Raw genomic sequence first — 23,705 nt, 5'->3', positions numbered from 1 at the left:
ATAGTGGCTTAGTGTAGGTTAGGGGTGCTTTGATCGGCGCAACATCGAGGGCCGAAGGGCCTGTACTGCGCTGTAATGTTCTATGTTCTATGTTCTATGTTCTAAGATGTTTCCACAAGTAGGAGAGACCATAGCCCAAGAGCACAGTCTCAGAGTGAAGGGATGACCCTCTTATAAATGTCAAAAGGAACATGATATCAGGTTATAATCCAACATTTTAAATCACAAGTTTTCAGAGCATTGCTCCTTCATCAGGTGGAGTGAAGAGAGCATCCAGACACAGACTTTATAATCAGAGAGATCAAAAGATCATACAAATGGTGTGAATGGAGAGTCGACAGGCCGAACAATAGGTCACTGCAGGTGATCGAGTGCGTCAGATAGTGTGAGTAAAGTGTCAATAGCTGAATAACAAGTGTTTGGATGACCTATAATCCGATTAATTGAGTTAAAAGTTACACAACTCCAAGTTATACCCCAACAAGTTTATTTGGGAGTACTGTACAAGCTTTCAGAGCACTGTTCCTTTGTGGGGAAGGTAGTGAGGCAAGATCTTAGGACACAGAATATATAGTAAAAGATCAAGGTGTCATACAACTGAGGTGATGTATTGAACAAACCTAGATTGCTGTTACGTCTTTAATCACCTAGAATGTGAATGCAGTTATAATGTAAATCCCAGAACTTCTCTCAAGTCACTGTCCTGAGATAACTTAAGGTTTTATCAGTATAACTAAAAAAGTGACATCTCAGTTCAAACAATGCATTAAAGGTGTGGGGTATCCCAACCTTGAGTCAGACTGGTTCTATTTCCAAAGTAGGAATTTATAAATGTCACATGAACTGACTGCCTCCACATCATGCTTACAGATTGTGTGTTTTTTGAACAAAATAAAATTTATCTGCAAATACAAATCACCCCATAGACTTATATGCATGTGTATGTGTGCGCACGTGTGTGTGTGTATATGTGTGCGCACGTGTGTGTGTGTATATGTGTACGCACGTGTGTGTATGTGTGCGCATGTATGTGTGTGTGTGCGTGTGTGTGTGTGTGTGTGTATGTGTATGAGGGGGAGAGAAAAACTCAATATGTGTGGGAAAGAGAGAGTGTGTGAGTGTGTGCATGTGAATGTGAGTGTGTGTATGTGCTTGATATAGTGTGCACTAGTGTGACTGAGTATATGCCTGTGAAAAGATGAACATGTGAGTGTGTGTGTGTGAGAGAGAGACAGGGTGTGTATGAGAGAGGGTCTGTGTGAGTGTGTAAGAGCGTGTGTGTGTTTGTGAGAGAGAGTGTGTATAAGAGAGGGTCTGTGTGAGTGTGTGATATGTAAGAGTGTGTTTGTGTGTGTGCATGCGTGTGTGTGTGTGAGAGAGTGGGTCTGTGTGAGTGTGTGATGTGTAAGAGTGTGTGTGTGAGTGTGTAGTGTAGTGGGGTCACCTACAGTGCGACATGAACCAGATTGAAGCCATCCTTATGGGTATCAAGCTTGGCTATCAGCCTCTGCTCGGCAACTCTCCATTGGTGCATATCCTAAAGTCCACCTTGGAGGATGGTCACCTGAAGATCCGAAGCTGAATATTCTAGACCATTGAAGTGCTCCCCCATTTCTCTCTGGCGATTGTTGTGTTGTGTCCATTCATCCGTTGTCGTAGCGTCTGCTTGGTTTTGCCAATATATCATGCCTCAGAGCATTGTTGCCTGCAGCGTATGAGACAGAGAGATAATTACAAAAATTAAAAGTAAGGTGGTGCTAGATACCATACAGCTGGAATAACATAATAGGTATAAGAGTTACATACCACGGAGGAATTTCTTCAGCCAGAGGGAAATGCCTTTGTGGTGCTTATTGCTACTGAGGGCTGCAGAGGCCAAATCATTGAGTACATTTAAGTTAAACATAGATCATTCTTCATTGGTAAGGGGATCAAGGGTTATAGGGAGAAGGCAGGAGAATGAGGTTAAGAAACATAACAGCCATGATCGAATACTGGAGCAGCCTTGATGGGCTGAATGGCCTAATTCTGATCCTAGATTCTATGGTTTTTTGGCCTTTCCTGTTGTAACCTGGTGCTACACTTTTGCTTGCTCGACAACCTCTTGATCCAGTCGGGAAGCAAATCCCAGGATTGCAAATAGATGCATTAAATTCTGCAAACTTTTAATAGTCATCCGTTGCAATGTAGCTAAATGTGTCACCCAATTTGTGCAGAGAAAGTTCTAATGACAGCAATGAAATGAATGAATGAAGCCATTTCAGTTTTCTGGTGGGGAGAGGTTTTTTTCCCAAAGCATACAGTGAACTATTGGTATTATGGTTTTGTGATAGTCAGTATCAGATTTGGATCCAAGTTATCATTGATTGGCTGGTGGTCAGTTCTGTGGGCACAAAATTGGCATCTTTGCCATTCAGCTGGACCATGGGTATAACCTGGGGTGGGAGACTGCATAGCCTAGGGTTTCTTCATTCATTCACTGTATATGGGCATCGTTGGCTGGGTCAGCATTTATTGTCCATCCTTAATTGCCTGGAGGGCAATTAAGAGTTAACCACGTTGCTGAGGGTCTAGAGTCACGTAGACCAGACCAGGTAAGCACAGCAGGTGTCCTTCCCCAAAGGCCATGAGTGAACCCAATGAGTTTTTATAACAATTAATGGTCTTTTTATGGTTAACATTGGGTTAGATTTTGATTCCAGAATGAATTCAAATTCTACCATCTGCCCTGATGGCATTCAAACCCATGACTCCAAAACAATAGCCTGGGCCTCAAGATTACTGCCTCACCCTGATTCCTCCTCATCAACCAGTTTGGGATGGGTTTGGAGTCACAAAGAGCCCAACCTGTCTAAGAACAGTAGGTTTGCTTTGGAAAACAGACATGACTGAATGGTTACGAATTAATGACAATGCTGCATTTTTCGTCATTTTTACAGACTCCAGCTATTTCACTTCTGTTTAAATCACATTCACATTCTCAGATTGTTCAGCATGGTTCTTAAGCTCCTGTTCTCTGGGATTAGGAAGCCTGGAGTCTGGTCCAGCAGCAACAATCATCCTTCTGTTCACTATGCTTCTCATCAGTTTAATCGTTCCATGTTTGCTTTTCCCATCTTCATTCATCTGTTCAAGAACGATTCACAGTGCCAACTCAGATCTGTCAGGATGTTGTCATTTTCCCCATGACTGGATCTGTCTCACCTCAGGCTGGGACTAAAGTCTTTCTCTGATCACTGTCAGACCCAGTCTGAATCAACCTGCCAGCACACACCCTGGATCCAGTCAGCTCGACCTTTCTAAACATTCACAGCATCTGGCAGATGAAACATTATGATGCTGCAATTGCACTTCTGACTGTAACTTTGTATTCAAACAATCCTGGTTACCGTGGCAATGTTGTTGCATAAAGGGATCTGTTCAGAAATGAAGACCTCATTCCTTGTATTAGATCCAGTCGGAGAGGATTGTGGGCTTTTGTTTAATTCTTTCATGTAATGACGAGCTCGCTGGGCCAGCCTTTATTGCCTGTACCTAGTTGTCCCTTGCAAAGGTGCTGGTGCTTCTTGAACCACTGCAGTCCATGTGCTGTAGGTAGACACATAATGCATTTAGGGAGGGAGTTTCATGATTTTGCCGCAGCGACAGTGAAGAAACGGAATAATTTCCTCGTCAAGATGGTGAGTGGCTTGGAGCACAACTTGCAGGGAGTGGTGTTCCCATGTACTTATTGCCCTTACCCTTCTTAGATAAAAGCAGTCGTGGGTTTGGAAGGTGCTACCTGAGTCTTGTTGGTGAATTTCTGCAGTGCATCTTGTAGATAGTACAACTGAGCGTTGGTGGTGGAGGGAGAAGGGGCTTGTGGATGTGGTGCTGAACAAGTGTACTGCTTTGTCCTGGATGGTGTCAAATATCTTCAATGGTTTTTTGAGCCGCACTCATCCAGCTAAGTGTGGAGTAATTAGAGTTTGTTGCTCAACTGTGATGTAAGTCTAAGGCACAATCCCAACTCCTAATATCCAAGTGTTGAGGACAGACTTGAACTTCCACTTTCCCCTGCAAATTGTTTGGGCTCATTTCAAAACAGAGATTTTCTCATTACTGTTGAAACTGAGGGAGTGGCCACAGGAGAGCCTAACAGTTTGGATCATGCTGTGTATTTTCTGGACCCACAGCTTCGCCTTGGTTGAGACAGGCCTGTATATAACCTGGTCTGGGGCCACGGGATGTAGGAACCAATCCATTGTAGTTCAGTTAAAAAGGAAAAAAGATAAAATGTATCCTTCATTTCCAGAGACAGTGACTGATCTCATTTTGTTTCAAACATCCTTTCAGGGAGTCAGTCAAAGTCAGAGTTACGATGACATTGGCTGTGTCCCTATGTTTCCTTTTGAAGGCTGTGTACCACAGAACTTTCCTGTTGGTAGTTTGTGACCCATCATCAGTGTGAAAAGGGTTCATTTGCTCCCCCCCCTCGTGCTGGGATGTGGGAACATTCAGATAAACTGTGGCACAGATAAGCTCAAGATACACCCCACCAAATCGTACAATTGGATTCAAAGTCGCAAAATTGTTCCAGAGAAGACGGAGGCCATTCAGCCCATCATGACTACACTGGCTGTTCAAACGAGCATCATTACTGAGTGGCTAATCCCTGCTTGTCCCGCAAACCCTTACACACTATTTCTATCCAAATAATCAGCCAATGCCCCTCTTCGCTGTCTCCATTGAACCTGTCTTCACCACGTTTCCAGGCAGTGCACTCCATATCCTAACCACTAACAAATCACTTTAAATCTAAGCCCTCTTGGCTGTGTTTCCTTTATGAGTGGGAATAACTTCTCCCATCTACCCTAACCAGCCTCACATTCCAATCACTTAATGTGAACTATCAACATCCTTTCTCTGCCAGCACCTCGCCTCCCCCCCATACCACTATTGCATCAGTGCTGCCCCTTCCACATTTCACTTCAGCTCTAATGAAGAGTCATCTAGACTTGAAACATTAGCTTGTTCTTTCTCCATGGATGCTGCCTGACCTGCTGTGATCTCCAGCATTTGTTGTGTTCAGCACAGATTCCAGCATCTTCAGTAATGTGCTCCTACATTTAACAAATCTCTTCGCAGCCTTCCTCTCTCTGAGGAGAACTGTCTCAATCTCTCCCTCATCACTGACATTTCTCATCCCTGGAACCGTTCTTGTAAGTCGTTCCTATACTCTCTGTCCAATGTATTCACAACTTCCCTATGGATGTAGTGCCATCCATACACAATACTCCAGCTGAGTCTCATTAGAGTCATCGAGTCATCGGAGCATCGATCTCAGGAGTTGAAAGGTCATGTTGTGGCTGTAAAGGACATTGGTTAGGCCAGTTTTGGAATATTGTGCAATTCTGGTCTCCTTCCTATCGGAAGGATGTTGTGAAACTTGAAAGGGTTCTGAAAAGATTTACAAGGATGTTGCCAGGGTTGGAGGATTTGCGCTACAGAGAGGCTGAATAAGCTGGGGCTGTTTTTCCTGGAGCATTGGAGGCTGAGGGGTGACCTTAAAGAGGTTTATAAAATCATGAGGGGCATGGATAGGATAAATAGACAGCCTTTTCCTTGGCCCCTGCTTTGCCCCTGCCCTTCTCTCAGACCCTGCTCCTCATCTATCCCCCACTCCCCAAGTTTAAGGTTCAGTTCTGGCATTACCGTCAGCATTAACCACACTTTGCATGTAACTTGTTGGCTGTGAAATCTTTGACTGCACTCTGAAGTCATCAAAGGCACCTTGTCATTTCATGTTCTTTTCTTCTTTCTTGAAATAAATCTATCTTGTTGAAGACACTGTCTGGGGATTCCAACAGGGTCAGAAAAAATGCAAAGTTCTTCATTTAATCCTGATATCTCAATATGCGTCTCTCTGGCCATCAGTCTGCAGTGGGTCTTTTAAACAATGAAACTTGTCTCATGACAGAGTTTTTCAATTTATACAGGCCCTTTGTGCAAGCAGACAAATCGACAACACCAGGACCCATTCAATCTTAACAACATGGAAATCACTGTTGATTATGTAACATGTCGAGGCTTACCGAAAACGTGAATCATGCCCTAATTAGCTCCACTACACTGAGCTCGAGATTATCCTGCACTGACTGTCACCCTGCCTTTACGTTCTCACTGATAGGAGATTCCAGGCTGGAATAGAGCTGAACCCTTACCTCACAATCACTGCTGATAAAATTCCTCTCATTTGTAAATGTGTCTGAGGTTGAGATAACTGAAAAATAAAATTATATTACAAGATGCTGTCAACAAAACCCTTCAATTCGTAGAATCACTGCAGCAGGCCATTCAACCCATCAAGTCCACACTGACCCTCTGAAAAGTATCCCACCCACCCAATAACCCTACATTGCCCATGGGTAATCCACCTAACCTGCACATCCCTGAACAATACAGGCAATTTAGCATGGCAAATCCACATAACCTGCACATTTTTGGACTGTGGGAGGAAACCCATGCAGACATGAGAAGAATGTGCAAGGTCCACACACACAGGCACCCAAAGGTGGAATTGAACCCAGGTCCCTGTGAGGCAACTGTGCTAACCACTGAGTCCCCCTCAGATTCATTGGTGATTTAGCATGATCTGCACGTCTGCAGGTTGTCAGTCTGATCTCTGCATATTCTGAGCCAGAAATTCCAGTCTGTACTTTGGGACTCAGCACCTGACCTCAGCTGTTGTTCTGGTACAGAGACATTAAGAGATGTGGTATTTTCACATCACACAACAGAGAGATCTCATCCATCTTTGCTGGGGAGTGAGGAGGATCCCATTTCATTCTTTGAAGCAGATGAGGGTGATCTCCTATTTTCATCCCCATTCATTCTTCCATCAACTGAAAGCACCAAACACTGATCAACCATTTACTTGTGTATGTTGTGCCCCTTCTGGTCACTGCCCTTTCCCACACAACAGTGGTGCTGATCCACTGGGCTGCATTGTCCCAGATGGAGTCAATGTCTCGAGTGTTGTTTATTCAAACGAGGGCAGCTCCAGCAGAAGTCAGGAAGCTTTCCCCATTCAGGACAAAGTAGCCCAATTGATTGACACTACATCCACAAGCATCCACTCCCTCCATCACCCACACTCAGTAGTAGTAGTGTGTAACACTGGGGACATAGTGGACGAATGGCAATGTCACTGGGCTTTTTAATAAAATCATTCGTGGGATATAGTCATCACCATATGGCTGGAATGGCATTTATTGCCCATCCCTAATTAACCAGGAAGCAATTAGGAGTCAGTCACATTGCTGTGGGTTTGGAGTCACATGTAGGCCAGACCAGGTATGGATGGCAGTTTCCTTCACAAAAGGCCATTAAGTGAACCAGATAGGTATTTCCCAACACTCAGTAATAGTTTCATGGTTATTGTTAGACTGTTATTTCCAGATTATTATAGAATTATCTGCTACGGCAGGATTAAAATCTGGGTCCCTGGGACATTACGTGAGCCTCTGGATTAATAGACTAATGATAATGCTGAAAGGCTATCACCTACTGGGCTGGTAATCTAGAACTGTACAGGACATTGGTTAGGCCACTTTTGGAATATTGTGTTTAGTTCTAGTCTTCCTACAATAGGAAGGATGTTGTGTAACTAGAAAGGGTTCAGAAAAGAGTTAAAAGGATGTTGCCAGAGTTGGAGGATTTGAGCTATAGGGAGAGGCTGAACAGGCTGGGGCTGTTTTCCCTGGAGCATAGGAGGCTGAGAGGTGACCTTATAGAGGTTTATGAAATCATCGGAGTCATGGATAGGATGAACAGCCAAGGTCTTTTTCCCAGCATAGGGGAGACCAAACTAAGGTGAGATGGGAAAGATTGAAAAGGGACCTAAGAGGCAAATTGTTCAAGCAGAGAGTGTTGCATGTCTGGAATGAACTGCCAGAAGAAGTGGTGGAGGCCGGAACAATTGCAACATTTAAAAGGTATCTGGATGGGTCTGTTTTTCCTGGAGCGTCAGAGGCTGAGGGGTGACCTTATAGAGGTTTATAAAATCATGAGGAGCATGGTTAGGATAAACAGAGAAGGTCTTTTCCCTGGGATGAGGGTGTCCAGAACCAGAGGGCATAAGTTTATGGTGAGAGGGGAAAGATTTAAAAGGGACCGAAGGGGCAACATTTTCATACAGAGGGTGGTGTATATATGGAATGAGCTGCCAGAGGAAGTGGTAGAGGCTGGTACAATTACAGCATTTAAAACGCTTCTGGATGGGTATATGAATAAGAAGGGTTCAGAGGGATATGGGCCAAATGCTGGCTAATTGGACTGGTTAATTTAGGATGTTTGGTCGGCATGGATGGGCTGGACCAAATGGTCTGCTTCCATGCTGTAAATGACTCTTTGACTCTCTAACTCAAGGCTAATGTTCCAGGGACCTGTGTTCGAATCCCAACAGGGCTGATGCTAAAATTTACATACAATAAATATCTGAAATTGAAATGGTGAGGATGTGACCACTGTCAATTGTTGTAAAAGAAATCTCCCAGACAGAGTGAAATCTGCCATCCTTACCTGGTCTGGAGTCACATGGCTTATACTGCATGTGACTCCAGACCCACACGAATGAGCAAGCCACTCAGATCAAGGGCAATTAGGGATGGGTGTTCACTTTCCATACATGAATAAAAAATTTATAAAATGCACTGCAGAAATTCACCTGCAAAAGAATTGGGGTTAATCTTCTTTGACAGCACGTTCCAAACCAATGACATTAACCGTCTCAAAGACCAAAAGTGTCAGATCCATGGGAACCTCATCACTTACAATCCCCCTCCAAGCCACTCACCATCCTGACTTGGAAATATATTGCTGTTCCTTCACTGTCGCTGGGTCAAAATCCTGGAATTCCCTGCCCAAGGACGTGTGGGTCAACCTACAACACATGGACTGCAGTGGATCAAGAAGGCAGCTCACAACCACCTTCTCAAGGGCAACTAGGGACGGGCAATAAATGCTGGTCTGGCCAGTGACATCCATGACCTGTGAACAAATAAAAAAGAACCTGTAGTTTTTTTGGATTATGATAAGGCTCTATGTAAATGTAAGTCTTCCTTTTATTCCATTTTCCCAGTAAGTTGCTGCTTAATTCTGAGCTGATGCCAATCCAAATGCACCACAAGGTCTTTTATTAAAGCCCTGCTCTTACAGACAGCTGCCACAGACACTGTGCAGGAGTTATTCCAGCTGGACTCTAGCCATACTGTGCTGAGTTTCACTGGGGTTCAGCCAAGGTTCCTTCCCTGACTCACATCATGTCTTCATGTCATGGCTGGCTCAGTATCACGTGAAGATGAACCGTGATTCCCTTCAGCCTCCCTACAGCCAAAAATGTCAATGAGAATTGGGGTACAATGAGGTTAAGCCAGATTCTGCAGGGATCTCTACACCAGTAGGGACCAGTACAGGTGGACAAGAATGGAAGGAAGGTGGAGATTTGAAGATTAATAACACAATTTTTACAAAATGAGAGATTCTTTTGTTCTGAGCTAGTCATGACCTCACCCAGTCATCCCACAGCACCCCCTCTCTCAAACTCGCCAACATTCCACAGCCAACACAGAATTGTTTATTGTAATCAAGCAGTGGTTACTCTGGGATACCTCTTATCCTGAAGTCATCAGAAAATAGCTTTCAGATGTATATGTTTCCAGATTTCTACATCAGCAGTAAAACATTGACCAACACAATAGATTCCCACTCATTATCCCAGCAGCTCAGAGTCGTTGGTAAAGCTGGTAGTTATTGGCCATGCTGAGAAGTTGGTGAGCTGCAGCCACAGTTTGGTATAAGTGAGCAGTTTGCTCAATTGCATCAGAGGTCAGTTACGAGAGACTCAAGTTGGCAAGGGTCTGAAATTCAGTAAAGTGTGGACTGGGTAAGGACAGCTGGTCTCTCTCCCTAAAGGACATCAAGTGACTGGATTTTAGGATTGACTGACATCCTTACAGTTTTGTTTACTGGTAGCAGCTTCCATTTCCGGGTTTTAACTGGATTCAATTTTCCAAACTGTCCCTGCTGGGGTTTGAGTTCACATTTTATTGTGATGGCTCAGGCCGTGTACATAACAACAGCATTAAGCTCTGGAGCTCCAGAACAAAGTTAAATGTTGCTGTTGAAATGGTCCTGTTGATCTTGGCAGTGAACATCTCTCCTGAGCCTCAGTGAAAACTTGCCTGCTCCAATGTCTCATCAGATCCTCATGCCGAGCTATTAAAATTGAGTCGATTCCCTTCTTCCTCAGGCCACAAATTTCTCCCCTTTTCCCAATTAACATCTCTCAGGATCCTCCAACATTGATTTCATCCCTCGTGGGAATGTGGTTGTGGCTGGGTGGGCCACCATTTATTGGCTGTCCTCACTTACCCTTGGGATACAACAGAGTAGCTGGCTGGGCCATTTCAGAATGTGGGTTAAGAGCCGACCACATCGTTGTGGGTGTGGAATCACACATAGGCCAAACCAGGTAAGGACGGCAGATTTCCTTCATAAAGGATAATTAGTGAGGCAAATGGGTTTTACAACAAACAGCAGTGGTTACATAATTGACATTAGACTTTTAATTATAGGTTATTTGATTCAATTCAAATTCAGCAGTAGTAGGATTTAAACCCGAAACCATTGCTTGTGTCTCTGCATTGTTATTCAATTAATAACACCAGGCCCTCACTTCTCCTTATGACTCATGCTGAGATGATAGACAGAAACCAAGACCTTAAGACCGTAAGATGTAGAAGTAGAATTGGGCCATTTGGCCCAATAGGTCTGCTCCGCCATTCGATCAGGGCTGATATGTTTCTCAACTTCATTCTCCTGCCTTCTCCCCGTAACCCTTGATCCCCTTACCAATCAAGAACCTATCCATCTCTGTTTTAAATACACTCAATGACTTGGCCTCCACAGGCCTCTGCAGCAATGAGTTGCACAGACTCACCACTCTCTGGCTGAGGAAATTCCTCCTCATCTCAGTCCTGAACTGGGGAGATGTTGGCCTCGTGGCATTATTGCTGAGCTGTTAATCCTGACACTGATGTAACGCTCTGGGGTACCTGGGTTTAAATCCCGTCAAGAAAGATGGCTAAATTTGTATTCAATAAATATCTGGAATTAAGAGTCTAATGATGGCCATGAATCCATTGTTGGGGAAAATCCATCTGGTTTACTAATGCCCTCTGGGCAATTAGGAATGGGCAATAAATGCTGGCCAAGCCAGCGACACCTTCATCCTATCATCCCTTCATTCTGAGACTGTGCCCTCGGGTCCTAATCTCTCCTATTAGTGGAAAAATCTTCTTCATGTCTCCTTTATCCAGGCTTCTCAGTATTCTGTGCGTTTCAATCAGAGCCCGCCTATCCTTTTAAACTCTATCGCGTACAGAGAGTCCCCAACCACTCCTCATATGACATTCCCTTCACCCCAGGGATCTTTCTTATAAATCTCTTCTGGACGCCCCCCCCAAAGACGAGCACATCTTCCCTTACATACAGGGCCCAAAACTGCTCACAATATTCCAAATGTGATCTAACCAGAGCTTCATACAGCCTCAGCAACTTATCTCTGCACTTGTATTCTAGCCCTCTTGAAATGAATGCTGAAATTACATTTAGCTTCCTTTCTGCCAACTGAACCTGCATGTTACCCTTAAGGGAATCTTGAAGGAAAAGTCAAGTCCTTGAGATTTCCAAAGTCTTCAGATTTTGAAAGCTTTTCCCCATTTAGAAAATAGTCTACATCTGAATTCTTCCTACCAAAATGCATAACCTCACACATTCCTACATTGCATTCTATCTGCAATTTCTTTGACAACCTCCGAGTCCATCCAAGTCCTTCAGCAGCCTTCCCACCTCAGCAGTGTCTCTCCATTTATCTTTGTGTTGTCTGGAAACTTAGCAATAATGCCCTCAGATTCTTTAACCAGATTGCTTATGTATGATGCTAATATAAATCCCATTACTGACCCCATAGAACTCCACTGGTCATTGGCTGCCATTCTTAAAGACCTTAAGAAGACCATAAGTCATAAGAGCAGAAGTAGGCCATTCAGCCCATTAAGTCTGCACTGCCATTCAATGAGTTCATGGCTGATCTGATAATCAACTCCAATTTCCTGCATTTTATCCATAATCCTTGATTCCCTTGTGGATTAAAAATCTGTCACGTAATGACCCAGCCTCCACTGTCTCCATGGGAAAGAATTCCACAGATTCACTTGCTCTGAGAGAAGAAATGCCTCTCCATCTCTACCTTAAATGTACGATCCCTATCTCTGAGATGATGTTCTCTGGTCCCTCACACAGGGGAAACCACCTTTCTGCATCAACCCTGTCAAGTCCCCTAAGAAACTTAAATGTAACTGCAGGTCAATGTTAAGAGTTGTAGAGAATTTGGAAGTTTACAGTGAGGAACCAGTTGAAGAAAATAGCGTCATTATTTGGGAATTGAGAATAGCCTGCAATGGGGCCAAGGGGCAGAGGCAATTGGTACTGAGACATTTCGGAATTGTTTCTTCAAAGGCTAAATGAGAACAGTTCAACCTTCAACTGTACAACTACAAGAACAGTTCCAAGCTTTAGAGAATAACTGGAACATTCCACTGTCTGAGAATGTATGAGGCTGTTAGTCTGACGGTCTTTAGTTACACAATGATGAATAAGTTATTTTCCTGCCTTACTGAGCCTCAGGGAATTGAGAGTGAAGAAGTTTGACATTGTACCAAAGGCTACTCTCTATTTTGGATTGTGGGTTCATTGGGAATACACACTTTCACTGGCAGCGTGAGAGGTTTTCTCACGTCTCTTGATATCTTCAGTCACCCATTTGGTCCAGTTTGTTTTCAGTAAATATTATATGTGGACAGCAGGCCACAGCAGGGCCTGGAGGGTGACTATTGAACCCCATTCACGCCTCAATTTGAAAATAAACCAGGCCTGAGCTCTTCCACCCCCACCGACTGGTACATGTCCCAGACCACAGCAATGGAATTGGCTCATTGTGTCATATGACAAAAAGCCTGTCATGGACTAATGCCCAGTACCAATTCAAAACCTTTTCATTTCCAATGTCTTTACCCAATCCACAAAGTAGATACCCAAGTTAGACACATAACTTTAAATATCTAATCACTAAACTAGCAGGGATGTCTTGCTGGAATTACACAGGACTTTAGTGAGGCCAAACCTGGAATATCGTGTGCAGTTTTGGTCTCCTTATCTGAGGAAGAATTTTCTTGCTCGCGAGGGAGTGTAACAAAGGTTTACCAGACTGATTTCTGGAATGGCAGGACTGACATAAGAGGAGATATTGAAATGGTTAACTGGAAATTCACTGTGTTCAGAAAAATGTTGGGGGGAATCTTATGGAAGCCTAAAAAATTCGAACAGAATTCGACAGGCTCGATGCAGGAAGGATGTTCCCAATGGCAGTAGAGTCTGGAACCAGAGGTTACAGTCTAAGGATATAGGGTAGGTCATTAAGGACTGAGATGAGGAGAAATTTCTCCACCCAGAGATATTTGATTTATTATTGTCACATGTGCCTAGGTGCAGTGAAAAGCTTTGTTTCGTGTGCAGTGCAGGCAGATCATACCGTACAAAGTCCATTGCAGTAGTAGAACAGAGCGAGGAATACAATGTTATAGCTGCAGAGAAATTGCAGAGAGTACTATGGACCAGGCCAGATCCTCTCAAAACATTTCAAGAAAGTTGCCCAGATCCTAACTTTGCTAGTTGTTTCAAGCAGGCGTAATGCGGATATTCCAGGAGAAATGCAGCTGGTCAAATCACTTAGTTTTAAACAAAACAGAATTTATTTACAAGATTACCAAAAGGAACACAAGCAAAACAGAACAGAATATAGAATAACTTAACCTATCTGAAGACCCAACAGATCATCCCAAGTTAATGATGCTGTTTCAAACACTTGCAACAATCCCCATAAACACCTCTTGGCACAAGAGGTAAAATCAAACACAGATCTTACAGGATATATGTCAGAGAGAGGGGGGGTCAGGATGGACCTGCCTCTTTGAGTCCAATAGCTTCACAATGACTGCTTGCTAAAATCAAACCAAACCAAACCCAAACCAGAGAGAAGCAGAGCTGGGAGAACTGGCCACTCCCCTTTCATTATACAAGTGATTTTTTAAAATTGGAAAGCCTTTTGCCTGAGGCAGTATCTGTTAGCTATAATCAAACTGGCCCTAAAACACTTCCAAGTCAGACCTTTCAGAATTTCTGCTTTTACGACCTCTCTGAGAAAAAAAAGACGAGGACAGTATAACCTTGTCAAAGGAGCAGCACCGTCAGAAGAGCAAGATCAACATTAAATTTGAAATTTGAGACGTCCATTCAGGAATCTAATAACAGCTGGGAAGAAGCTGTTCTTGAATCCATTGGAACGTGTGTGTAAGCTTCTGTATCCTCTGCCTGATGGAAGAGGTTGGAAGTGGGTATAACTCGGGTGGGAGGGATCTTTGATGATGTTGGCTGCTTTCCCGAGGCAGTGGGAAATGTAGATGGAGTCAATGGATGGGAGGTTGGCTTGTGTGATGGACTGGGCTGTATTCACAACTCTCTGTAGTCTCTTTGATCCTGGCAGAGCAGTTGTCATACCAAGCCGTGATACATCCAGATAGAATGTGAGCCTGTGGAATTCTCTGCCACAGAAAAACGACTGAGGCTTAAACATTGAATGATTTCAGAAAGATGTTGGATATCGCACTTGGGACTAAATGGATCAAAAGCTTTGGGAAAAGGAGGAACAAGCTATTGAGTTGGATGATCAGTCGTGATCACATTGACTTGGGGAGCAGGCTCGAAGGGCCGAATGGCCCACTCCTGCTCCTAGATTTGATGTAACTATTGTTTAATATTTGACAACAGTGGGTGGGAATGTCACTGTGTAATTCGGAGGGCGGAGTTAATGTTCTGGGGAAATGGACTGAGTTTCCACCATGTTAGTTGGTGGAATTTAAATTCCATGAGTAATTTCAAAACTGAGAGCTCATCCTGATAACAATGGCCACGAAACCATCATCAATTGATTATAAACACCATCTGGTTCACTCATGGTTTCCTTCAGGGAGGAAATCTGCTGCAGTTTCCTAGTCTTGCCTACGCCTGACCTCAGACCGGAGCAATGTGATTGACTCAGAAATGTTCCCTGATGTTCAGTGAGTCTCTGAGGTTAATGGCCACAAATGCTGGTCTTTCCAGTGACTTCTCCATCCAAATAAAACTAAATTATATTTTATGCTCAACATTAATTTTCCTTAACTGATATTGACTGTCCAGCAGTGGAGACAACTCTCACCTAGGGCTGAACTAATATGTCTTGATTAGATTACTTACTTACAGTGTGGAAACAGGCCCTTTGGCCCAACAAGTCCGCACCAACCCTCCGAAGAGAACCCACCCAGACCCGTTCCCCTACATTTACCCCTTCACCTAACACTACGGGCAATTTAGCATGGCCAGTTCACCTAACCTGCACATTTTTGGACTGTGGGAGGAAACCGGAGCACCCGGAGGAAACCCACACAGACACAGGGAGAATGTGCAAACTCCATACAGAAGTTGCCCGAGGCGGGAATTGAACGTAGGTCTCTGGCGCTGTGAGGCAGCAGTGCTAACCACTGTGCTACCGTGCCGGGGACTATTCAAATCTCAAATTCCATCTTCCCCAGTCTGGGTTCCCACCCCTTAACCAAAACACCCAGCTCCTTCTCATTCAGCCCATGGTTAGAATGATGATGTTGAGGTGCTGCCATTGGGCTGGGGTGGACAAAACTAAAAATCACACAATACCAGGTTATTATCCAACAGGTTTATTTGGAAGCACTAGCAATGCTCTGAAAGCTAGTGCTTCCAAATCAACCTATTGGACTATAACCTGTTGTTGTGTGATTTTTAACTCTGATTACAATTGTCACTCAGAATGTTCCCATTGAGTTTGTGCAGGTCTATCCACTTGTTTAGAAGAACAGTATAAAACTCCAGGTAAATTGGAGCATGTAAATGCTTCCCAGCTCTTATCCTACCTTGTTAAAATTACCCCCAGATAAAACTGCTCAGCTGCTGGTGTTCTGAGTATGAACCCTACTCTTCCATATCTGTTAAATTGTGGAAGCCAAGGAGTCTGACTCACTCTGGAATATGGCCCAGTCTGTGTGATTAACCATGCAATGTTTCCAGAATGTTATGAATTTAATGAGGAATGTTGTGGGCTGCCTTAGAGCTAAATGCTAATGTCAATAGGAACTGAGCAGGGAGGATACACTGTGCTCCCCAGCAGCTCCAACCTCACCAGTTTTCCATTAACCATTTCCATACAGAAAGTGCACTGTGTATCAGAGCCAAGGGTTGGTGACAATCGTGAGCGAGCAGACCCACCATCACAACCATTGACATCACTGACTGACACCTCAATATTAACCGTTGTCTCAAGCAGGGGCAATGATTGTTCAAGAGGGCAAATGGAAATCTAAAGACTCATTCCCTACAACCAGAATAGCAGACAGAGGCTGAACAGTGACCTTATGGAAGTTTATAAAATCATGAGGAGCATGGATAGGGTGAACAGCCAAGATCTTTTCCCTGGGGTGAGGGAGTCCAGAACTAGAGGGAATAGGTTTATGGTGAGAGAGGAAAGATTTAAAAGAGACCTAAGGGGCAACTTTTTCACGCAGAGGGTGGTGCGTGAATGGAATGAGCTGCCAGAGGATGTGGTGGAGGTTGATACAATTGCAATGTTTAAATGGCATCTGGATGGAGATATACGTAGGAAGGGTTTAGAGGGACATGGACCAAGTACTAGCAAATGGGACTGGATTAGGTTAGGTAATCTGGTCAGCATGAATGGATTGGGCAAAAGGGTCTGTTTCCGTGTTGTACATCTCTATTACTCTATGTGGTAGATCGAATTGTCCCTGGGGAGACAACGCCAGTGTTGGAGTGGAGGGAGGAAAGGCTCAGGGCGTGATGGGCTGTTATCCGAACCTAATCTCATCCCACCTGCCAGCACCCGACCCATATCCCTCCAAACCCTTCATATTCATATTTTCATCCAGATGTCTTTTGAATGTTGTAATTATACCAGCATCCACCTCTTCCTCTGGCAGCTCATTCCATACACTCACACTCACACTCCTCCAGCACAGGAAAATAAGGTCTATATACCTTATCCATGCCCAGCATGATTTTATCAATCTCTATAAGGTCGTCCCTCAGCCTCCAGTGCTCCAGAGAAAACAGCCCCAGCCTATTGATCCTGTCCCTATATCTCAAACCCTCCAATCCCGGCAACATCCTTGTAAATCTTTTCTGAACCCTTTCAATATCCTTCCAGGGAGAAGGGAGACCAGGTATGAACACAGTATTCCAAAAGTGGCCGAGACAATATCCTGTACAGCTGCAACATGCTGACCAAATATCCTAGACTAATCGAGTCCCATTTTCCAGCTCCTATACTCAGTGCTTTGACCAAAAAAGGAAAGCATACCAAATGCCTTCTTCACCATCCTGTCTACCATTTCTTGACAGCAAAGGGGTCAAAGGCCAAGAGTCAAGAGAAAAAAGGGATGTTGTGGCAGATATTTGTTCAGAGAGATGCGAGATAGCCAGCTTTTCTAACTACTCTCTGTTCACCACTAGAGATCTGACTCCAAATTAAGGCATCTCCTTGAGGAGAATGGCCTTTCCAGTTGGCCCGTGAAGCCATTCTTTGCCATTGTTAACTGGTTCCTGTCGCTGGGCACTTTGTGGTTCTGGCTGGATGAGGGGAAACTGAATGGAGAGGGATTAGTGAATCAGTTAAGGAGTTAGCATGGGGGTCATTTATCCAGAGGTGACTGGTGCATGTAGGGAGGGCTGAGAGGGGTGAGGGGCCTCTGGAGAGGGTCACTGTTTGGGAAGGAATGTGTGAATTGAGTTGGAGAGTTTGAAGTCAGCCATATTGTTTTTGGGGTGAAAGGCACAGATCAATCAGGGGAAGATGGGGTACGGCAAGGGGAAAGGGATTGCACAGGGAACTGTCAAAATCAGAGAGACAGTGAGTGAAGGGGATCAAGGTAGAGGGTACAATTTGTAATGAAGATGAGGACAGAGTTTAGCTGAAGGTTGAAGGCACTCAGTATACAGAGCTGTTTGAAGTGATGAGGGAGAAAGATTGCCATGAGAAAATCATTGTTGGACGGTGAGGTGTATGTGGGCATGGTACAGGTATCACAAAGAATTGCTGAAAGGGATGGAACAGGTGTTACTGGGGGTTTGGGAGTGAGGAGGAGATTGAGGTATCCATGAGGGCACGACAGCAAAAGGCATTGCCACGGAGACTCAGGTGTTAGTCAAGGGAAGGGTCAGAGGTTAATCTCAACTAGTTCACTCTTAACAACAACAACTTGCATTGACATAATTCCTTGAGTTTAGGAAAATATCACCATCTGCTACATAGCAGCGCTGCCAAGCAAACTCTGACATTGAGCCCCTTGTCTGTTTTCTTCTGCCCGTTTTCTTCAGTCCATTTCAGCTGCTGCCTCATGACATAGAGCACCATCACCAATGACTAAGAGGCCAGGCCCTGAGGGGATTTTATCACAAATGCCAAACGTGAAACCATCATGTGGCACTAGGGCTTGTAGTTTTCAGTGTTGGCATCTGTTGGCAGGGCAGTTTTCCCTGATCTTCCTGGTGACCTGTGCTAAACTATGGGAGGTGCTGCCATTCAACAGGGCAGTGTCATTGTGCATAGAGATACACAGCATTGAAGCAGACCCTTTGGTCCAACTTGCCCATGCTGACCAAATACCCTAAACTAATCTAGTCCCATTTGCCAGCACTTGGCCCATATCCCTCTAAACCCTTCCTATTGATATACCCATCCAGATGCCTTTTGAATGTTGCAATTGTACTAGCCGCCACCATTTCCTCTGGCAGCTTATTCCATCCATGCAACACCCTCTGCATGAAAAAGTTGCCTCTTAGTTCTCTTTTAAATCTTTCCCATCTCACCTTAGTTTTGGTCTCCCCTACGCTAGGAAAAAGACCTTGGCTGTTCATCCGATCCATGCCCTTCAAGATTTTATAAACCTGTATAAGGTCACCCCTCAGCCTCTGACGCTCCAGGGAAAAAAGTCCCAGCCTGTTCAGCCTCTCCCTATATCTCAGACCCTCTAACCCTGGTAACATTCTTTTAATTTTTTTCTGAACCCCTCAAGTTTAACAACGTCTTTCCTGTAGCAGGGAGGAATATTCCAAAAGTGGCCCAAATAATGTCCTGTACAGCTGCAACATGACATCCCAACTCCTTTACTCAATGTACTGACCAATAAAGGCAAGTACCTCTCAGGTATGGTGATCAATTGTTTCATGTCAAACTTGGAGATCTGAATTCTGGTGATTAAAAATCTTGTCAAAAATGTAAGCATAAAAGTGCATCAGAAAGGAGGAGGGAGACAGACAAGGGAGTGTTAGGGATGGAATTCCAGATCTTAGATCCCAGACAGCTGGAGACACGGACATCACGGGGGAGTGATTAACGTCAGCAAAATGCTGAAGACTGATATCTTCTCTGAGGGCTGGAGAATGTTACAGAGCTAGGGAGAGATGAAGTGATGGAGAAATTTGAACATGATGATGAGAATGTTAACATCGAGGAACTGTAGGACAGGGGAGCAATGTAAGTTTGCAAAGACTCATTGAACTCTGAAGGGAACACTCAGTTGAATCACAATCCCAGCTCCCCCCTCATCAAACCCGCCCCCTCCCCTCCCCAAATTGAACACCATGTTTCTGGTATCACTGTCACTTTAAGAATCAATACTGCAGCCAGTATTTAGCTCCACATCCTGTCTGCAGCGAGATTTCATTAACATCTTACAGATGTGGAAATTGAACTATGAAGCTGCCTGTGAAAAATAAATAACAGGACAGGAGCCCCAGAACAACTCAGCATCAAAGAAAGGGGGTTGGAACATCAGTATTTCAAACTCCCACTGCCTCTCTGTCTCTATTAGGCAGGATAACAGGGAACTGTAAACAGCTAAAACTTCATTCTGCCAGGAAAGTAGCGAGTGTTTCTTTCAGAGAAACTGCAGCCATCTGAGAAGGTGGTCTCTCTATTAACAAGAACATTTTTTTCAGGTAATATTTCTGCTCATCAAATGAGCTATATCCAAATATGAGGTCCATGTTCTGTCTGTGTATCTGATGATGTGCATTGTGTGTGTGACTCTGATTATGTGTATACCTGACTGTGTGTGTTATGTATGTGTATATCTGACTGTGAGAGTGTTATGTGTATGTGTATCTGACTATGAGTGTATTGTGTGTATATATCTAATGTGTATGTTGTGTTTACATATCTGGTGGTGTGTGTATCTGACAGTGTGTGTATATCTGACAGTGTGTGTATATCTGATGAATGTGTGTCAGGTTTGTTGCTTGAGGTGATTTCAGAAAATTAAACTTTTTTTCAAACTTCAGCTTGAGTCAGCAATTGAGACAATCTGTCTTGATTCTTCTGGGCTTGCTATTTTTCAATATTCTGTGTATCTCAGTGTCCAAGTGCACACAGCCAGTGAAAGGGAATGATTCACTGCCTGGTCTGTGTGCGTGTCCCAGCGTTAGCTCCTGTTTCTGTACACATAGTAAAAGGGAACACTGAAACACACAAAGGCTGTGAGTTCAAGTGGGAAGCCAGCCAGAAACTGCAATGGGTTAGGAATAGTTGGGACTTTGGTGATGAAAAATGAGATTATGGAAATTCTAACTGATCTCACTCTTAGGTTACCATGAGGTTCCTGTGGATCTTGCACTTTGTTCTGGGAGTCTACATGGTGAAGGCTGGAGATTATACGTTAGAGACTAATGTTCCAGATCCTCTCTTCCCCATGGTTTTGAACAACACGCTCATGCCTGAGAATGCAGCTGGATTGGGAATCCTGGAGCTCTCAAGTGTGTGTGAGATTACAGTGCTGACCAGCTCCATAACCATCCCCAGTGAGCAGGAAGCTATTCGCTCCCTGATTCAGGAGGATCTCAATCCCGTCAAGAATCTCCTGAACGGCAGCAGTTCTATTCTGGAGAGCTTGGCAACTGCAGTTAAAGAAGAGACTGGGAAAGTGAGCTACCAATCGTTGATCACCACCACAGTCCTGGACATTAAACAACAGAATGAGCTATCCAATAACATCATGACAGAAATCTTCCAAGCCCTTGACTCAGAACCAACGTCAAATATCCATGTGAAAAAGTAAGTACTGAGCTGCATATATGAAGGTTTGGAAAAGTTTAGCCTTTACCACTGAAATGTTATAGCTACAGACATTACAAGTTGGGAATGAACTGGAACAGACTGCCTTGGATCTGCCCCAACATGTAATAAGATCACAACTGATCTGATTGTGGGCTTAACTCCAGCAAATACAAAGGGGTGGGGCACCAGGGACATGTGAAAGAAACCTTCCAATTGAAGCAGAGTAATGCAGATGCTGGGCATAAGTACTTTGCAAATGGGAGCTCAGAAAAAGAGTCATATTCAACTGGAAACATTAGCTGTTTCTCTCTTCCATCGATGCCGCCAGATGCACTGGGTTTCTCCAGCAACTTCTGTGTTTGTTTAGAACCAGAAACCTTTCTTTCTGTGGCACATAGTTACTCATTAAATACCCACTGAGCAGGGACAGCATGGAGTTAGATACAGAGCAAAGCTTCCTCTACATTGTCCCCATCAAATACTCCCAGGATAGGAAGCACACAAGGTATAGCTGCCCCAATATTGGCCCCATCAAACACTTTCAGGAAAGGGACAGCATGGGTTTAGATACAGAGTAAAGTTCACTCTACACTGTCCTCCCATCAAACACTCCCAGCACAGGGACCACCCAGAGTTAGATACAGAGTAAAGCTTCCTCTACACTGACTTCATCAAACACATCCAGGATAGGGACAGCACAGCATTAAGTACAGGGTAAAACTTGCTCTACACTATCCCCATCAAACACTCTCAGTATCGGGATAGCACAGGTTAGATACAGAGTAAAGCGGTCTCATCACTATCCCCATCAAAACACTCCGAGGACAGGGACAGCACAGAGTTAGATACAGGGTAAAGCTTCTTCTGCACATTATTATGTGTGAATAATATATTTCCTTGAGTTGGTTTTTTTGTAGTAGCAGGATTGGTGGATCTCGACAGGTTGTTTTCAGGTTGATCCTCTATCAGTAATGTCCTCTCCTTTGTTAGGTTCAAGGAGAAGGTTTGGAAGATGGACACGATGCTGCAGGCCATCCATCTCCTTGCCAGCCAGGTCGAGGAGCTGTCAGACACTCTTTCAACAGAACTGAGCCAACATATGGGCAAGTCTCACACAATGGAGTCTATCCAATACCAGAACTGAGAGGCAGCTGGCAGGCTGCTTGTTAGACACCACATCTCACTAGCAATCAGCTCACGTCTGTGATGCTCAGATTCATTTTCTTGACGAGATTCCAGCATTAGCAGAAATGGTCAAAACATGAGCTAAAAACACCAGCCACTATTTCCCAAGTGCAATGCTCTCTAGCCTGACAAATCTTTGCTACTCTCTCTCTATTGGTCTAAGTTCTGTTCGAATATATTCACTGTATACTTTCAGTTGGTGGCCCAGTGTATTACCAACACATCAACAACTGCCTGCACCCATTTTAAGTTTCCCAGTCTTGCCATATAAAGGGTCATGTTTCCAAACAGCCTGCTAATGATATTAAAACCTGCTCACTATTCACTTACTGCATATGTTCAAACTCATATGAAGTTGTAACATTTTAATAAATGATGAGAAATGGTCTTTGCTGCATTCTGGGATGTGGTCACCTGGTAAAAATTCCCTCACTGGGACTCTTCAGTGTTTCAAGGGTCAGATGGTCCCTCGGTTCTCCCAGTGCTGCTCTGGTCTATTTTCTCAAGAAGGACTTTGTACAAGGGAGTCTTTGATCTTTACTCGATACCACCCCACTTCGTGACGATCAGGACCCCCACATCCCGAGTGCAGTTGATCCAGAATTTCTCTAAATTGAAACTTGTGTTTAAAAAGATTACATCCCAAAATGATATCGCCATCACACGAGTCAGCAAATGTTTCAGGGCAGAGGTTTAGAGGATGTGGTATATTTGAACTTACATGTAGACCTAATAAACAGACTTGTCTGAAAAAATAAGGAATTTCATGAATATGCTTGGGAAAGTTTTTGGCAACAATATGTCACAGAACCTACATATTAAATTTAATGATGAGATGAAGTTAGTTAAGAACCTAAGAATGTGTGAATAATTACTGAACAATGATCATAATGAGGTCATGTTTAATGTAATATTTAAAATGGAAAGATGCTAGATGCTCAGACGCTAGCTCGCTCTGTATCGATTGTCACGGGGTTAGTCAGGTGGACATCATGGAATGAAAGGTCTCTGAATGGAGCTGTTAATCTGGTCCATTCAGGGAGCCCTGGCTGACCCGTATGAACAGGAGTGTCAGGGCTTCTGCAGTATTAAGAACTCTGCACGTGTAAATGAAGAGTGACTTGCTGACAGGATAATGGCCTTTCTAAGAGTTATTTCAACTTCAATCTGTAAACTGAGCAAATCAGTCAATGGGGAACGAAGAGCGTGAGGTGTTCAAAAA

At 43.9% G+C, this 23,705-nt stretch overlaps 1 protein-coding gene across 1 annotated transcript; it reads left to right on the top strand.

Annotated features, from left to right (window-relative positions):
* The first annotated feature begins 3,636 nt into the window (after positions 1–3,636).
* LOC140482570 (uncharacterized) lies at positions 3,637–22,871 on the top strand. Its single transcript, XM_072580099.1, has 3 exons — positions 3,637–3,680; positions 20,829–21,295; positions 22,289–22,871. The coding sequence occupies exons 1-3, from the start codon at positions 3,678–3,680 to the stop codon at positions 22,440–22,442; spliced, it is 624 nt and encodes a 207-aa protein (XP_072436200.1). The 5' UTR covers positions 3,637–3,677; the 3' UTR covers positions 22,443–22,871.
* The last annotated feature ends 834 nt before the right edge of the window (positions 22,872–23,705 follow it).

This window comes from Chiloscyllium punctatum, chromosome 11 (assembly GCF_047496795.1).
Source record: "Chiloscyllium punctatum isolate Juve2018m chromosome 11, sChiPun1.3, whole genome shotgun sequence".
Lineage (NCBI taxonomy): Eukaryota > Metazoa > Chordata > Chondrichthyes > Orectolobiformes > Hemiscylliidae > Chiloscyllium > Chiloscyllium punctatum.
The sequence above is the reverse complement of the archived record's forward strand: the minus strand, read 5'-3'. Positions and strand labels throughout refer to the sequence as shown.

Bases quoted from the DNA above. Each gene is read 5' to 3' on its own strand.
- LOC140482570 (XM_072580099.1), top strand. The intron at 21,296-22,288 runs GTAAGTACTGAG...CTCCTTTGTTAG, and splicing joins TCAAATATCCATGTGAAAAA to GTTCAAGGAGAAGGTTTGGA.